Source organism: Scomber scombrus, chromosome 4, assembly GCF_963691925.1.
Source record: "Scomber scombrus chromosome 4, fScoSco1.1, whole genome shotgun sequence".
In the NCBI taxonomy this organism is placed as follows: domain Eukaryota; kingdom Metazoa; phylum Chordata; class Actinopteri; order Scombriformes; family Scombridae; genus Scomber; species Scomber scombrus.
The window spans coordinates 5178556-5192729 of NC_084973.1; the positions used below are offsets into that span (position 1 = coordinate 5178556).

General features: G+C 41.0%; 1 protein-coding gene across 1 annotated transcript in view; it reads left to right on the top strand.

Annotated features, from left to right (window-relative positions):
- The window catches only part of cacna1ba (calcium channel, voltage-dependent, N type, alpha 1B subunit, a), a 153975-nt gene extending 140010 nt beyond the window's left edge, over positions 1-13965 (top strand). The window contains exons 45-50 of the mRNA XM_062417131.1: positions 515-724; positions 2639-2762; positions 3757-3876; positions 8465-8699; positions 12622-12839; positions 13411-13965. Coding sequence (XP_062273115.1) covers positions 515-724; positions 2639-2762; positions 3757-3876; positions 8465-8699; positions 12622-12839; positions 13411-13965 — 1462 coding nt within the window. The remainder of the gene's footprint in view (positions 1-514; positions 725-2638; positions 2763-3756; positions 3877-8464; positions 8700-12621; positions 12840-13410) is intronic.
- Positions 13966-14174: the final 209 nt, after the last annotated feature.

Sequence of the window (14174 nt, forward strand, 5' to 3'; positions counted from 1 at the left end):
TGATAGAAACTGAACTGTATGCCTGCATGCATACACACATGTAGAGGAGATGCTTTTGTATCTGCCAGCTGTTCACTGGTGGATACAAAATCTATCAACTGCATTCACAGTTGAACAATTGGAATGTTTAAAAGCATCCAGTGATTGGTTACCTGCTAGAGGAGCTTGTGTTGTAGGCAGACGTACCAGCAACAGCCAAACATGCATTTGGCTGCAGTGCTGGTAGTCATTTTTGCAAGCTTGCACATCCACAGGCGCATGTTTGATTCAAAAAACACTCACTCACTCACTCACTCACATGCACACACACACACACACACACACACACACACACACACACACACACACACACACACACACAGTCACACATACAGACCAACAAACTGCATACGAGCATGACCGCAAGAACAAAAAGAATATTCTGGCCCAAGTCTCCAGATGTGGGTGGCGCTTAGCCACCGCTGTCAGACCCAGGTCCACCAATATTCTGCCTGCTGCCTCCGAATGTCTTCAGCATGTTGCCATCCATCTCTCCTCCACAGTGCAAGGTCCAGGCTCTGTTTAAGCCATTGCTGCCTCTGACTCACATGCAGGAGAAAGATCCGCCTATGATGGTAAACAGTGTGGAGCCTCCCAGCATGCTTCAGCCCCAGCCTAAACCCCCTGCCAAGCCCCAGCCACAGACCAGACCTAGCTCCAACTCCCTCAACAATGGAGGCACTCTGTAAGTGAAACGCTACAGGAAGTAAAACGGAAAAAGGCGACCCAACTGGAAAATATTCCAGTTGGGTCTAAATGAATGAAGTGTGGATTTATAACATCAGCAATTTAAACCAAGGCTAGGTTTAATGCATCAATGCATCACTGAAAATAAAGACTGGATATACTGCTTAAAGACAAAAAGCTAAGATGAGGTTTATCACATCAAGACCAAAAACTGAATGAACACTACAGACGTACCAAAACCTAAAATCACTTTCACTGCATCAAGACTGAACACAAAGATGAGGTTTACTACATCTTGAATCACCACGGTTACCAAGAGCATAGGTCAGGTTTAGCAAGAGGAGACAGAAAACACATGTTACATTCACCACATCAAGACCAAGAATGTGATAATCCATCCAGCACTAACATGCTTTAGGAGTCTCTGATGATTGATGACTCATCCATGTAGTGTTGCAGATGAGCAGCAACAGTCCAGAAGTACAATTGTACTCTGAATTATGGATTCCATCAGATTGTCAGAGTCCTCTACAGCAGGACCACCAGAACACTTAGTGAATCACTAGTGTTACACTTAGTTTGAATTATTCAGATGAAAACAGCATATTGATCAGATTGAAGGGAAAGTCAGAGGCAACTGGATCTCACCTCTCATCCACAGAGCCTCTTCAGTTCTGACGAAGGACTGAATGTGTGACTGAGTGACTAAGTTGTGAATGTGAGGAGACTCCGTCATGTCACCTCTTTGGGGATGTTCATTTAGAATATACAGTATGGAGAGAGTGAATAAACTAGATAGAGCACTACATTTACAGCCCTTCATTTCATTTGATTGTCTGAATTCCAAGCACATGAATCCACCAATGCAACACCCCTGTGTGTGTGTGTGTGTGTGTGTGTGTGTGTGTGTGTGTGTGTGTGTGTGTGTGTGTGTGTGTGTGTGTGTGTGTGTGTGTGTGTGTGTGTGTGTGTGTGTGTGTGTGTGTGTGTGTGTGTGTGTGTGTGTGTGTGTGTGTGTGTGTGTGGTTATATAGGGAACAGTGAATAACACTTCTTTGTACATGATGCGTTGGATGTGTACTTTTAGCCAACTTTTTTTCTTATCGTACTCTAAACTTCTGCGACTCGTCTACACTCACTCAGAACTGAAGAAGCTTTTCAGATGGCAGGCATACAAAATTTCCCACAAATCCAGCTGCATTTCAATTCTAGATGTGTGACCTGGATGACAAAATTTTTGTCATAAATTATTCAGATGTTGTTTTTTTTGTTGTTCTGTTTTATCTGCATTGCCTTCACAGCCAAAAGACAAATGAACCCTTACATACTGTTCATATTCTAACTCATAATTATTCTTTTTATTTATGGGGGAAAATACATTCACAATCACTATTTTATGTTTCAGGAGAACATTATATACAATATGATGAATACAACAACATGTTTGATTGCTGATTTTTGAATTTTGTAATACACACAGGTTTGATTTGTACATTTGCATATATAAAAATGTGTATCAGCTGCAAAAAAAATCACACAATATACATATATATTCTTACTGTATATATGTATATTACAAAAAGTCCACCTAGCAGGAATGTGTATAGGGTGTTTCTGCAGCTCTCACATGTTACAAATGGTTCAAATTTGACCCTGAACAGTATGTAAAGGTTAAAGAATGTTTTTTTCACTGTTAATTGACTAGTAATAAATGTGTATGTGTCAGTTAATCATGGTTTCACTCACACACAGCTCGCTAAATCATCAGGTATGAAACTGATCAGATGTTATCAAGTTATCAAATGAGAGTCCAGCTGGGTGCATGCAGAGTAAACAATGGTAACTTGCAACCTATGAGATTGACATTGTGTTGTTCTGCTGTGTGCTGTGTGGTGGCTGCTGTAACACGCAGGCCAGGTCATGAGCACCCATCGTCCTGGGTGATGGAGAAACCCAAGGAAGGGCCCCGCGCTAAGCAGAAAAGAAACCTGTCCAGGGGCCCGTCAGAGGACACACCGGACACCGCTGTCATTCAGGTACTGAAGATAAACACCTGTACAACATCTACTGTATATGAATAAGAGCTCATTAAATAGAGCATGTTATTAACTAAGCTCCTCAGGTCCTCTGCAGGAGTCTATGGTGATGTTATGAGCCACTGGAACAGTCTGCAGTTGGACACCTACCTTTGATTAAGAATGTTTATAGGCTTTTTATATTATTTTTTTTTTATTGTATTCTACTTTATTTTATGTTATATTATTATTATGATTTTTATCTTATCAATTTTATTTGTCTGTGTTTCTTTTGTCTTTTTAATTTCTTTCTTAACCTAGTTTTTAGTTTAGCTTTTAATAAACGCTATCTCTTTTTTACTTTAATCTAATTCATACTTTGTTAATGAAATCGTATTTATTTTACTATATTTCATTTAATCTTTAATTAAATTCAGTCTTTTGACATTTTTATCATTTGGTTTGAGTGCATTGGTCTCAATTTGCTTTCTTTTTTTCTTGTAATTAGTTTTTTTTATTTTTGTTCCTTTCCTTTATGTTGTCCTTTATCTCCACTTGTTCTGTCCTATTACCAGCTTGTGAATCAACTATGAAGCACTTTAAACTATATGAACCTGTATGAAAGCTGCTATATAAATAAAGTTTGAATAAAACAAGAATAAAAAGTAAACTTTGCTGGTGTCAGTCAGCTGAATAGTTTAGACATTCAGTCAAGCAAAACAGTCAAGGGATGATGGCAAATGATAAATAAAGTCTAGAATAAATGCTAAATCTGTGTGAACTCTACATTATCATTGGACAGTGTTTCTGAAAGTCTCTTTTAGAGTATTTCATGCCTCCAGTAGTCAAAACCTACTTAATGCAACTTTTAGGTTTTAGTGCTGCTGATGGATAAGTACAAAATAAAAGTAACATGTAGTCATTACTTCCTTTTCCCTCCTTCACACAAATACTACCACACATGCACCAATGTTCATTCCTACAATGATGCTAATAGACTTGTGTGTGCGTTCAGGAGTCAGTGGAGATGAAGAAGATGGAGACCAGTGCCAGCAGTACAATTCCAGTTCCTGGTTCAGGTCTGGAGAACCAGGGCAGGGCTGCTTCTATGCCTCGCCTCAACGCTGAGCTGCAGGTAACACTCGTCTGTTCCCCGTCTCATACTCATGTAGTCTGATTTGTAGTCACAATTTAGTCATTTGATTCCTTTTAGTTATTATCAGTTTACTTTTCAGGTTTAATGTCTGGTTTTCATTGATCATCATCAATTACTATTTTTTTTCCATAGTTTTGGGCTGTAGCTGTAGCTCAACATTGCTGACTAAGGGGAAAAAGCTTGATTTTGCTGCGCCTCCATTACAGAGAGTCAGAGTGTCTTCATCACAGCACAGTGAACTGTCACGTAGAACATTAGTATTGAGAAAGCAGGGAGGAGCCGCGACTCACTATTCACCCAGTTAAAGCTGAAAAACTCCAATGAATCCTTCACTAGATCCCAAGAAATATAATAATCTGCTCATTTCCTGAGTGATGTTGATGTTGATCGATTGGTGCATTTTAAAGTGCATTCCTTTCACAGCCCAATTGGAAGAGCCGTTGTTGATCCTACTCTCGCTGCGGAGGAGAAGACTACAGTAATCTGATTAGATCCTGGCCCTCCGCCAGCTATTTGTCCGGTATCATTTTTCTCCCGCTGCCAACCGAAAAGATGATAGTGGCTCCAAATGGCTTGTGGCCCAAGATTCACTGGGAGAGGAAGATGGTAATTAGGTTACAGTAGAAGAGAGAGAATTTGGAGTGGGGGATTAATGAGAGGATGTAAGGAACGGGGGCGGGAGGTTGCCTTGTTGACTTGCTGTCTTATTTTTCTCACCTTTTGAAACAGAGGACAGGAAATCCTTTAGCCAATTCAATTAATGCTGGCCTTTTGGAAATTGCCTGCTCTTGCTTTGGAGTATGATGGGAAGTCGGGGCTCCGGCTTCGGTCCCGGCAGTTCGGCTTTCACTCTCGGTAGATTGCTTTTCTTTTGCTTAATTTGAGCTCAGCTTTGCCAGGATCAGGAGCTGACATCTGTTAATACCGGCTCTCCTCAAGGTCCTTCTTTGTGTTGTAGTGACATAGGAAACCTAAGTCAGTCACTCAGTCAGTCAGGACACTAAAAGCAACTCCTGACCTGCTGCTCTACTCACAATGAAAGCACATCCCGCACTCAGTTTCTTTAAACCAGCTGATACAGGGACATTCAATACCAACGGTTGCAGTTTCATCACCTTTTAATACAAAATGTGCAGGACCCCCGTTTTAATTTGCTGGGCTCGACCCTGTCAGCCCTTCTCCTGATAACAAGGCTGGCAGGTGAGAACAGAAGGAATCAAAGCTGATGTGTTCTCAGAGATGCTCCTAAGAGTCCAGGATGTGCTGAAAGAAGCAAGGGGAGTCACACAGAGAAACAGCATCCTGCAGAGCATCATTCTGTCTTATTGGCAGCTGATGAAATGTGTAAGAAAGATCACAGCACAGGACTGAACTGAGATTAATGGTAATATGATATGTAGACATTTCCTTTCTCTTCTGGATTTTGGCATACCTGTGTGGTGAGTTCAAGGTCTACATCTTTACTGGTACTGTACACTACTTGTCAAAGGGAAACAAATGCAGTTACTGCTTTCACATACAGAGTAAAGCTTTGCAATGGAAACACACACATCCTGACATATATTATGTGACTAAATCTCATATTTCCATCATCTTTTCTACATAGTTCTTCACATTTGATGTTTGACTGGCACTCTTTTAATTACAGCATCTTATTCACCCTGTTCCTCTGCTCTGTGACCCCGACTGGAAAATCAATTCTGTTTATCTCAACAACCCACCTCGTAATATTCACAATCACGGTGGATGAAAACATTCATTTGTTAAACATTTATTTTAATGATTTTGAGCAGATTTGGTTTAAATATGTGCTACACTTGGATGGAAACCTAGGTTCACAAAATATGATGCATTTCAGGAGTTAAATGAAAATGAAGATGTTTATGTCTACGTATCAATAATGTAATATTCTGAATTGTGCCATTATTTACAATGATTTACTTTTGATGCTTATGAATATTTTGCTGCTACTACAAGTTTTTACTTTCTTGTGTACTTTTAGAAATTGCAAGACATGAACTCGAAAGAGTGTTTTTAAATAATGAAGGCATCAGTTCCATTTAAAGCCACTATGTGTAGGGTGTGAACATGTCTGACTTTGGTAGTAAAGTCATCAATACTGACCACTACACACACTGTACTGAAAGCAACACACACTACACTAGCTTTCACTGGCAGAACAGCATCAGAATAATCAGAAACATTCTATGATCACTTAAAAGTTCTACACAAAGCGGCTTTAAGTAAAAGATTTGAACTTCTATCACCAAAATCTTGCTTGATTTCATTGAACTTTTCCTCTGCTGTTGTTTCTGTTTATCTTCTCCTTCTGCATGACAGCGAAGCCACTCGCGCCACTCTCCAGGGATTCATCTAGCTGTATGTACACACTGTCACACAACACCTACACTCATTTGTGTTTCACATTGTGGTGATTTATCTAATCCAGCTGGGTTCATCCCTCCCTCAGTGTGCCAGTACTGTAGAATCAAATCCTAAATCCACTGTCAGTGTGATGGGAGGACTCATATCCATACAGTTAGTTACAGTGTTATTCTTCATCATGACTATCATTATATGTAATGATATGTTGTAACATCACACTGTTATTAATATAAAACATGAGCTTGTCTGGGCACCAGCTCTCTTTTTAGTTAGGATGTGTCAGTGTCAGCAGGAAGTATGAACTCTTATTCCATTTAATCAATGAATCAATCTCATCACTGTAAGTTGTTGTCCTGACAGAGACCTTTGTTCACCGCTCCAAGAAAAACAACCAACAGCTTCTATAAATAAATGAAGACATTTATTAATAGCTAAACGTCTTGAGGACACATGATAAAGCATTACATAGTAAATGATTAAAATCAAATAGAAATAGTGACTCAAAGCTAACATGTTGCAGCAGGGAAAACTAGCCTAACTTCTCTAAAGACTTTTCATGTCAAGGTTATTCGACATCAACCGTTGATCACAAAGCCTTTCTGGAACATAGAGTTGCCGTCGGTTCAGCTGTAGTTGGCTGCAGTGTCGGCTCGGTGCTGCCAGGTTCAGTCTTTGTGATACTGCAGTGTTGAACAGCAGAGAAGAGGAGTCAAGCTGTTTGAAGCTGCTCAGAGAGTCTTTAAGTCAGCTTAACTGTCAGTTTGTGTTCTGCTCTCAGCAAGCAGACAGAGATCCTGTTAAAGTGTTAGTTTCTTCTTCAGGTGTTTAAATTGAGGATTCAGGTGTTTAATGCTGGATATGATTTAATGTGAATACACTCGACTCTTCAGCAGTTTTAAACCTAAAAATAAAATACTGTACATGACTTAATGTTACCAATAAAACAAAAATTAACTGAACTTAATAAAATATCAAAATATGAATATACTTGATTGAAGAACAAAGAACTACTTAACTAATTGAACTACTAGAATATGATTGTTACATGCGGTTAATAGAGCAACAGTTAAACACTTATACATTTATTGACTCTTAACATAAGGAAATTAAATGGTCACTAGAGGGCAGTGGTGTAACATGTAGGAGACATTGTAACGAAATCTCAGTTTGAAATGAAAGAAAGGCTGTTTTATCCATGGAATTAAAGAAAAGGCTGCAAGATGCAATACATCTATGTTTAATTGTCCTAGAAATGTAATGGAAAACTGTCTGTTTGTTGTCACCATATTTCAATTAAAAAAACAAGTGCTATTCTAATGGTGGCAATAGAGGAAAAGTCATTAGGATTTTTCCTCTATGGACCCTGAACGTCTGTATCATACATCATGGCAATCCATCCAATAGTAGTCAAGATACCATGAATATCTGTTCACAATGTCATGGCAATCATCCAATAGCTGTTGAGATATTTCAGTCTGGACCAAAGAGGTGGATGGATGGATCTCATGGTCTACTTCTGTTTAATTACTCTAAAAACAATGCTCTTAAATGATGAATTACATTCACCAAAATCTGTATCTTATCAGGTATCAGTTCATTCTCCACTTTATTCCAGAAGTGGAACAGACATCAGTGAGTTCAGATGCGTGTAAATGCAGGGAGTCTGCGATACAGCTCATTTTAAATGAATGAACTCCCATTTATTCTGGATAGGACATCTGGTCCTTTATCTTTCAACACACAATGAAACTATTGTTATGAAGTTAGAGCTAGACTGTGAGTGCAGGCCGGCCAGGGTTTCTCACTGCTGCTCTAATGTAAAGCTGACAACGCTTTATCATTCCCTGTGTTTCATGTGGCATGATATCCAGTAGAAATGAATTGTTCAGTTAATTGATGTAGTTTTCTAATCATTTCATTTCTGCTCTAATGTCTGTTCTATTGCCAATGGCTTTAATCATACAGTAGGGTAAATAAAACTCTAATATCAATGTTTAAACATACCATCTACATGACTGAAAGCATTCTAGTTGTGCTCATCTCAGAGCCTCAGTGCAACAAGGAGGAAACTTTATGTGCTTATTGCAAGAGTCAGCTGTAGGACTCATATGAAAACGTACCTCTATGCTTGATGAAAAACTTGAGTCAGACATTCTGTCCCTCACTCTCCATCCTCTATCAGTCTGTCCCTGATGCCAGCCCAATGAAGCGCTCAGCCTCCACTGTGGCCCCACAGCGCCCCCAGGAGGTCAACCTGAAGGACTACACCCTGGAGAAACCCAACCAGGACAAACCCCACCACCATCATCACCACCACCGCTGCCACCACCGCAGAGACAGAGATAAAGACAGAGACAGAGAGAAGAGGCAGAGGTCTTTAGATACACCTCTGGCTGGACAAGCTCCCGGCTCTGCGGGTTAGTCAGCGTGTATACACACACACACACACACACACACACACACACACACAGAGAGTCTACCAAGGCTTTGGGCCCTAGCAGTCCAGAGTAAAGGTTTTTACTGGTTCAAAACTGAAACCCAACGTGCACTAATACATTTAAAAAGATAGATCTGCTCTGACATGGATTATGAGACCTGATTCAAATGCAGTCAACCTGAAATGAGACGAACAGAGAAAGGAAAGCAACCGCCACAACAGCACGTTGATCAGTGAAATATTTCCCAAAAATAATTTGCTGTCTTTCAAAGATTTTCACCATCAATAAAACTCAAGAATAATTAGAATAGAATAGAATAGATTTACTTTATTAATCCCCAAGGGGAAATTTAAAATGTCCAAGCAGCAGTACCGCAATACATGGCACAAACATGGCACAAAGACAACAAACATAGAAATCACACAAAATACCTAAGAATATAAAAACACAAACCCTCCCACCCTCAGCATTGCTAGAACCCAGTATAAAGGCGCAATGAGTATATAGATAAAAGTGCATGTAAAGGCACAATAAATACATAGGTAAAATAGCATGTAAAGTATTTAGAGTCAGGGTGCATTTATGTAAGTGAGGCATTGTACAGTTGTATTGCAGTGGGTAGGAAGGATCTTTTGTAACGTTCTCTTGAGCAGCGGGGGAGTCTGAATCTGTTGCTGAATGAGCTCCTGAGATTTTCTAGTGTGTCATGGAGGGGATGGGTGGTATTGTCCTGGATCTTGAAGAATTTTGTTTTAATTCTGTCCTCGGTCACCTCCTCAAGAGTGCTTAGTTTCAGACCAACCACAGACTGGGCCTTTTTTATCAGTTTGTTCAGCCTATTGGCATCTTTGTTCTTAATACCCGCCCCCCCAGCACACCACAGCAAAGAAGAGAGTGCTAGCCACAACAGTCTGATAAAACATGTTGAGCATCTTGCTGCAAACATTGAAGGACCTAAGCCTCCTCAGGAAATACAGCTGGCTTAGGCCCTTCTTGTACACAGCCTCTGTGTTTGATGACCACTCCAGATTTTTGTTCAGTAGAACGCCCAGGTACTTGTACTGTTCCACAATTTCTACAGCCCTCCCACTGATGCAGAACAGGAGAAGGTAGGGACTTGTTCCTCCTGTGGTCCACCATAATCTCCTTGGTTTTTTCCACATTTTCCACAGCCGCAGACAGTTTTCCTTACTCCACTGCACAAACCTGTCGATCAGACCCCTGTATTCCTCCTCCTGACCACCCTCCACACACGCAACAATAGCTGTGTCATCTGAGAATTTCTGGACGCGACATGACTCTGTATTGTATTTAAAATCGGAGTGTATGTGGTGAAAAGGAAAGGGGAGAGCACTGTTCCCTGGGGGGCCCCGATGCTGCAAATCTGCCCTTCAGACACGCAGTTCTGCAGCCTAAGAAACTGCCGTCTGCCCGTCAAGTAGTTTGTGACAATTATAAAAAATAATAAATAATTGAAAATCACATTTTTGCATGAGCTCCTCACTCCTGAAATGTACATTTTTGGTTTGATGACAGACTCATGTTTTTTTTTTTCCCCATCTGAAATGAATTTATAGTGCACTTTGGAAATGATACACATAAGAATTACTGTTACTAAATGACAGCATAAATTATGAAAGATAGGTATAGGTACAATATATCAAGGCTGAAGATAAAAGAGAAACTATAAAACGGAAGACATAAGGTGATCACATGTGTGAAGAAACTGTGTCAATTACGATGACTTATCCAGATTCAGATTTATCCTGATATTTGCATCAACGTTTCTTGATTTTAATGTCAAGTGCCTAACAAGTATAAACACTTGAGAGCTGTAACTTTATCTGCACCATAGAACAATACATCCTCTCCTTCATCCTCACCTCCTTGTGTGTGAGAGCTGGAGAGCACTTTATGTAAGAGAGTGAAAGCGTGGCCACCCTGCAGGGTCTCAGCTGTGATAGAGATCAGCTCCACGCAGTTCACACACATGCTCTTTATTACTCAGATAAAAGAGACTGACAGACATGAACAGCCAACGACCCGCTCATTCATCATCAGCCTCTCTGCAGGGAGAGACGGCGCAGAGAGAAAAATGTCAGCAGAGATGATAAAAATCCGCTTTGGTGTTAGTGTCTGAATAATTCTGTATTTCAGCTGCTCGTGGAGCTGACACCATGAAGAAAAGAGTCTAACAGTATGACTTTTTATATGAATTAATATGAGCATTATTCTTGGGCTGAATCTCCTGACAGATGGTGCCTAATGTTTAAAACAACATGAGTGATTGTATTTGTTTCAGGGTATGAAACAGCTGAATAAAACTATACATGCAGTCAGAGGTTCACTTTTAAACATTGAGCACACAGTTGCATTCAAACATGACTGGAGGCATTTCTAGAGAGTCATCCTTTATAATGGATTTTTAAGGTGCAACTAACGGCTTTATGATGGTTAATTCTTCACTAATGCTTTATAGATCAGTTATAAGTCATTAATAAGAAGAACTTTTGGGTTTCCAGGTTAAGCTAAGGTAAACTATATTGATGCCTCTAGGGGGAAATTAAAAAAAAAGTAGCCTTGTGATGGTGAAGTGATAAAAAATAAAATTAAAATAAAATACGTTATACAATAAACAATCTCTAAAATAATCTGTTATTATATAAATCTACCATAAATTAAATTCCTTATATTGTATCCAAGTGTGCAATGTTCCTGGGATTAAACAGCAAGGACAGCCTCGGTCTTATTAGTCATGCCTGGAGCCGCTGAGCCATTCATCTCAAATCATTCAAAAAAGTCATTCAAGGGTTAAGAGTTTGTCACTTTGCAATAAGCCATAATATTTTAAGTTCAACTGTAAATGATAGTAAGTCATTCATAAAGGAGAACATCACTCTAAAAACATCCAAGATGGCAGTTATGAATGTTCATTAATAAAGGGTCAAGAGCTTCTCAATTCAAATAAACAATCTCATTTTAATATAGCAACTAATGATGTAATGCTTCTTACAGTAAATCATCAAGTCTGCAGTAGTACAGTAATAGATGGATTTTAATTTCTTGGTAACTTAGTTACCATTAATTACAATTTATAGACTCTTTATAAAAGGTGTCTTATTAGACACCATGATACTGGTATTTGTCTTGGTGTTAGAATGTTCCGCAAAGGCATACCAACCGCAGATCTGAGTCAAATATAAGTCTTTGCCGCAGTGTTTACATCACCTGGCAATATTCCACAATGAAATATACAGTACATATTAGAAAATCAGATCAGATCAGAGGCCTGGAAGTCTCCAACAGCATATGTAGGTCATCAGAGAGTGTTGTACTCAGTAGACAGCCTGCAGGCCAGATGTAAGAATCTTTCCATCAATAACCAGGAGTGTTTGTGGAGGTCTTAAAATGAGCTGGACACGTTTAGCAGTGACAGGATTAGCTTCACCCTGGACTCCCTCACGCTCACTATTGTCTCCCCCCAGTGCTTTCTACACTCATGGTCAACTGTTCCTCAATTAGATCCTATCATATTTATATGATCCCAACCAAGAATCAGCTGGAACATCTGTTATCAAATCAATCAATCATCCAAGTCTTGTAAGAATTTGGTAGATGTTTCTACTGTGATACTAATATCTCACCAAAAGTTTCTCTTCGGCTTACCGAAACACATTGATCTAACAATAAAATTGTTCTGTATACAAGTGTTGCTGAAGCATTGACTTTCTTAGACCTTTCTCCTTTCTCCATGCACCTTGGAAGTAGGTGAAGTTGTGGCAGAAACCTCTACTCTGCTTTTACTGTCACACATTGACATAGAGCCCACAGTTCTTCCGCTCAGTCCTCAGTGTCACAGGAAACCTCACTTGTCACTCTGGTATATCTTCCTCCCTCACAGGTGCACCAGGAGAGGCAGTGCCGGACCCAGTTACCTCCAGAGAGCGAGCTCACGACCGTGGACGATCCCACGAGAGGAAACACCACCACTCGTCGGCGGACAAGCAACGCTATTATTCCTGCGACCGCTACTGCAGCCGGGAACACTGCCACACCAAATCTGCCACCGCCAGCTGTGCTGCCTCCCCCAACGAGGCGCAGGAAACCAGCAACAAGCAGGTGGGAGGGCCGTGTAGAATAGGGCCCAGACAAAGTTTTAAACCAGGTGAAGGTGATGTAGATTGGGTATAATATCCATAGCTGAGTTTTGACCAGCCATTTCTGTCACTTGACCACCATGAAACTAGATGCTTTAGGTTTCCTTAGTGTTATATGTATGCCATAGTATAGATAGATGTGCTGAATGTAGTTTTAAAAGTTTAAAAAGGAAAATTGAATGCAGACTCTCTTTGCATGCTCTTACTGCTACTTTCTCTTCTGTCTGCCTTTAGTGCAGCCACTCATGGCCTTTCACTTCTTTTCCCACTTTCTCTCTTCAATATTTCCCATCCATTTTGTCTGTCTGTCGATACCTTTCCATTAGCGCTTCTTCTATCATCCTGTCTTTCCTGTCTTTGTCCCTCATGTGTACTCTGTCATCTTTTCTGTCGTCACATATCACATTTTGGTGTCTTTTCCTTTCCCGCTTTTCCGGCGGCCCTGTCCCTGTACCCTTCCCTTTTCCTTTCCTCTCTTACACATTTTCCTCATCGTTCTATCGTTTCAAATTGCTTGTCCAATTTTCATCTAGGGCAGTGGTTGGGTTAAAGGCAGCCCAGTGGCACTGAGCTCCAGTTCTAGCACGCCAAGCCGCGGACGTCGGCAGCTCCCCCAGACCCCCCTCACTCCACGGCCCGGGGTAGCCTACAAGACTGCCAATTCTTCCCCCGTGCACTTTGTGTCCAGCCAGGCCTCTCTGAGTCCTGGCCGGCTGAGTCGCGGCTTGTCAGAGCACAATGCTCTCCGGCACAGCGGCTCGCGCCACTTCCCCTGCCCCGTTACTCGTATCAGCTCGGAGCCCTTCCTTGGCCGGGGCCACGGCGAGGCCCTGGGCAGCCCCTATGGCAGCCTCCGGGACCAGCTGGACGTCTTCCAAGATGCTGCGTCACTGTCGCCCAGCCCCTGTACCGGAAGCTCATCTCGGACTGCACTGCCTCGCATGATGGGAGCTCTGCTTCCCGCTCCACAGCAGAACCTTGGGGTGCCGAACGGGTACCACTTCAGCTTCGGGGGCAGCACCAGCCCAGGCTCTGGCGTCAGGGCACCCAGGTATTACCAGGAGGCAGAGGAGGATGAATGGTGCTAGCATGGCTTTAAATCGACCTTTTTAATGCATTTTTGAGGAATTGTGATGAGTTTTATCATCTTTTTTGAAGGCTTCAGTTTACATTGTCACTGTGTGTGTACTGTATAATGCTGTATTTTAATCCTAACTTGGAGAGCTAAGGATAGGGAGACTATCTAAACAAGGGGAAAGCCTGAGGTTGGTAATATTTGAACGTGAACAAAAAAGTG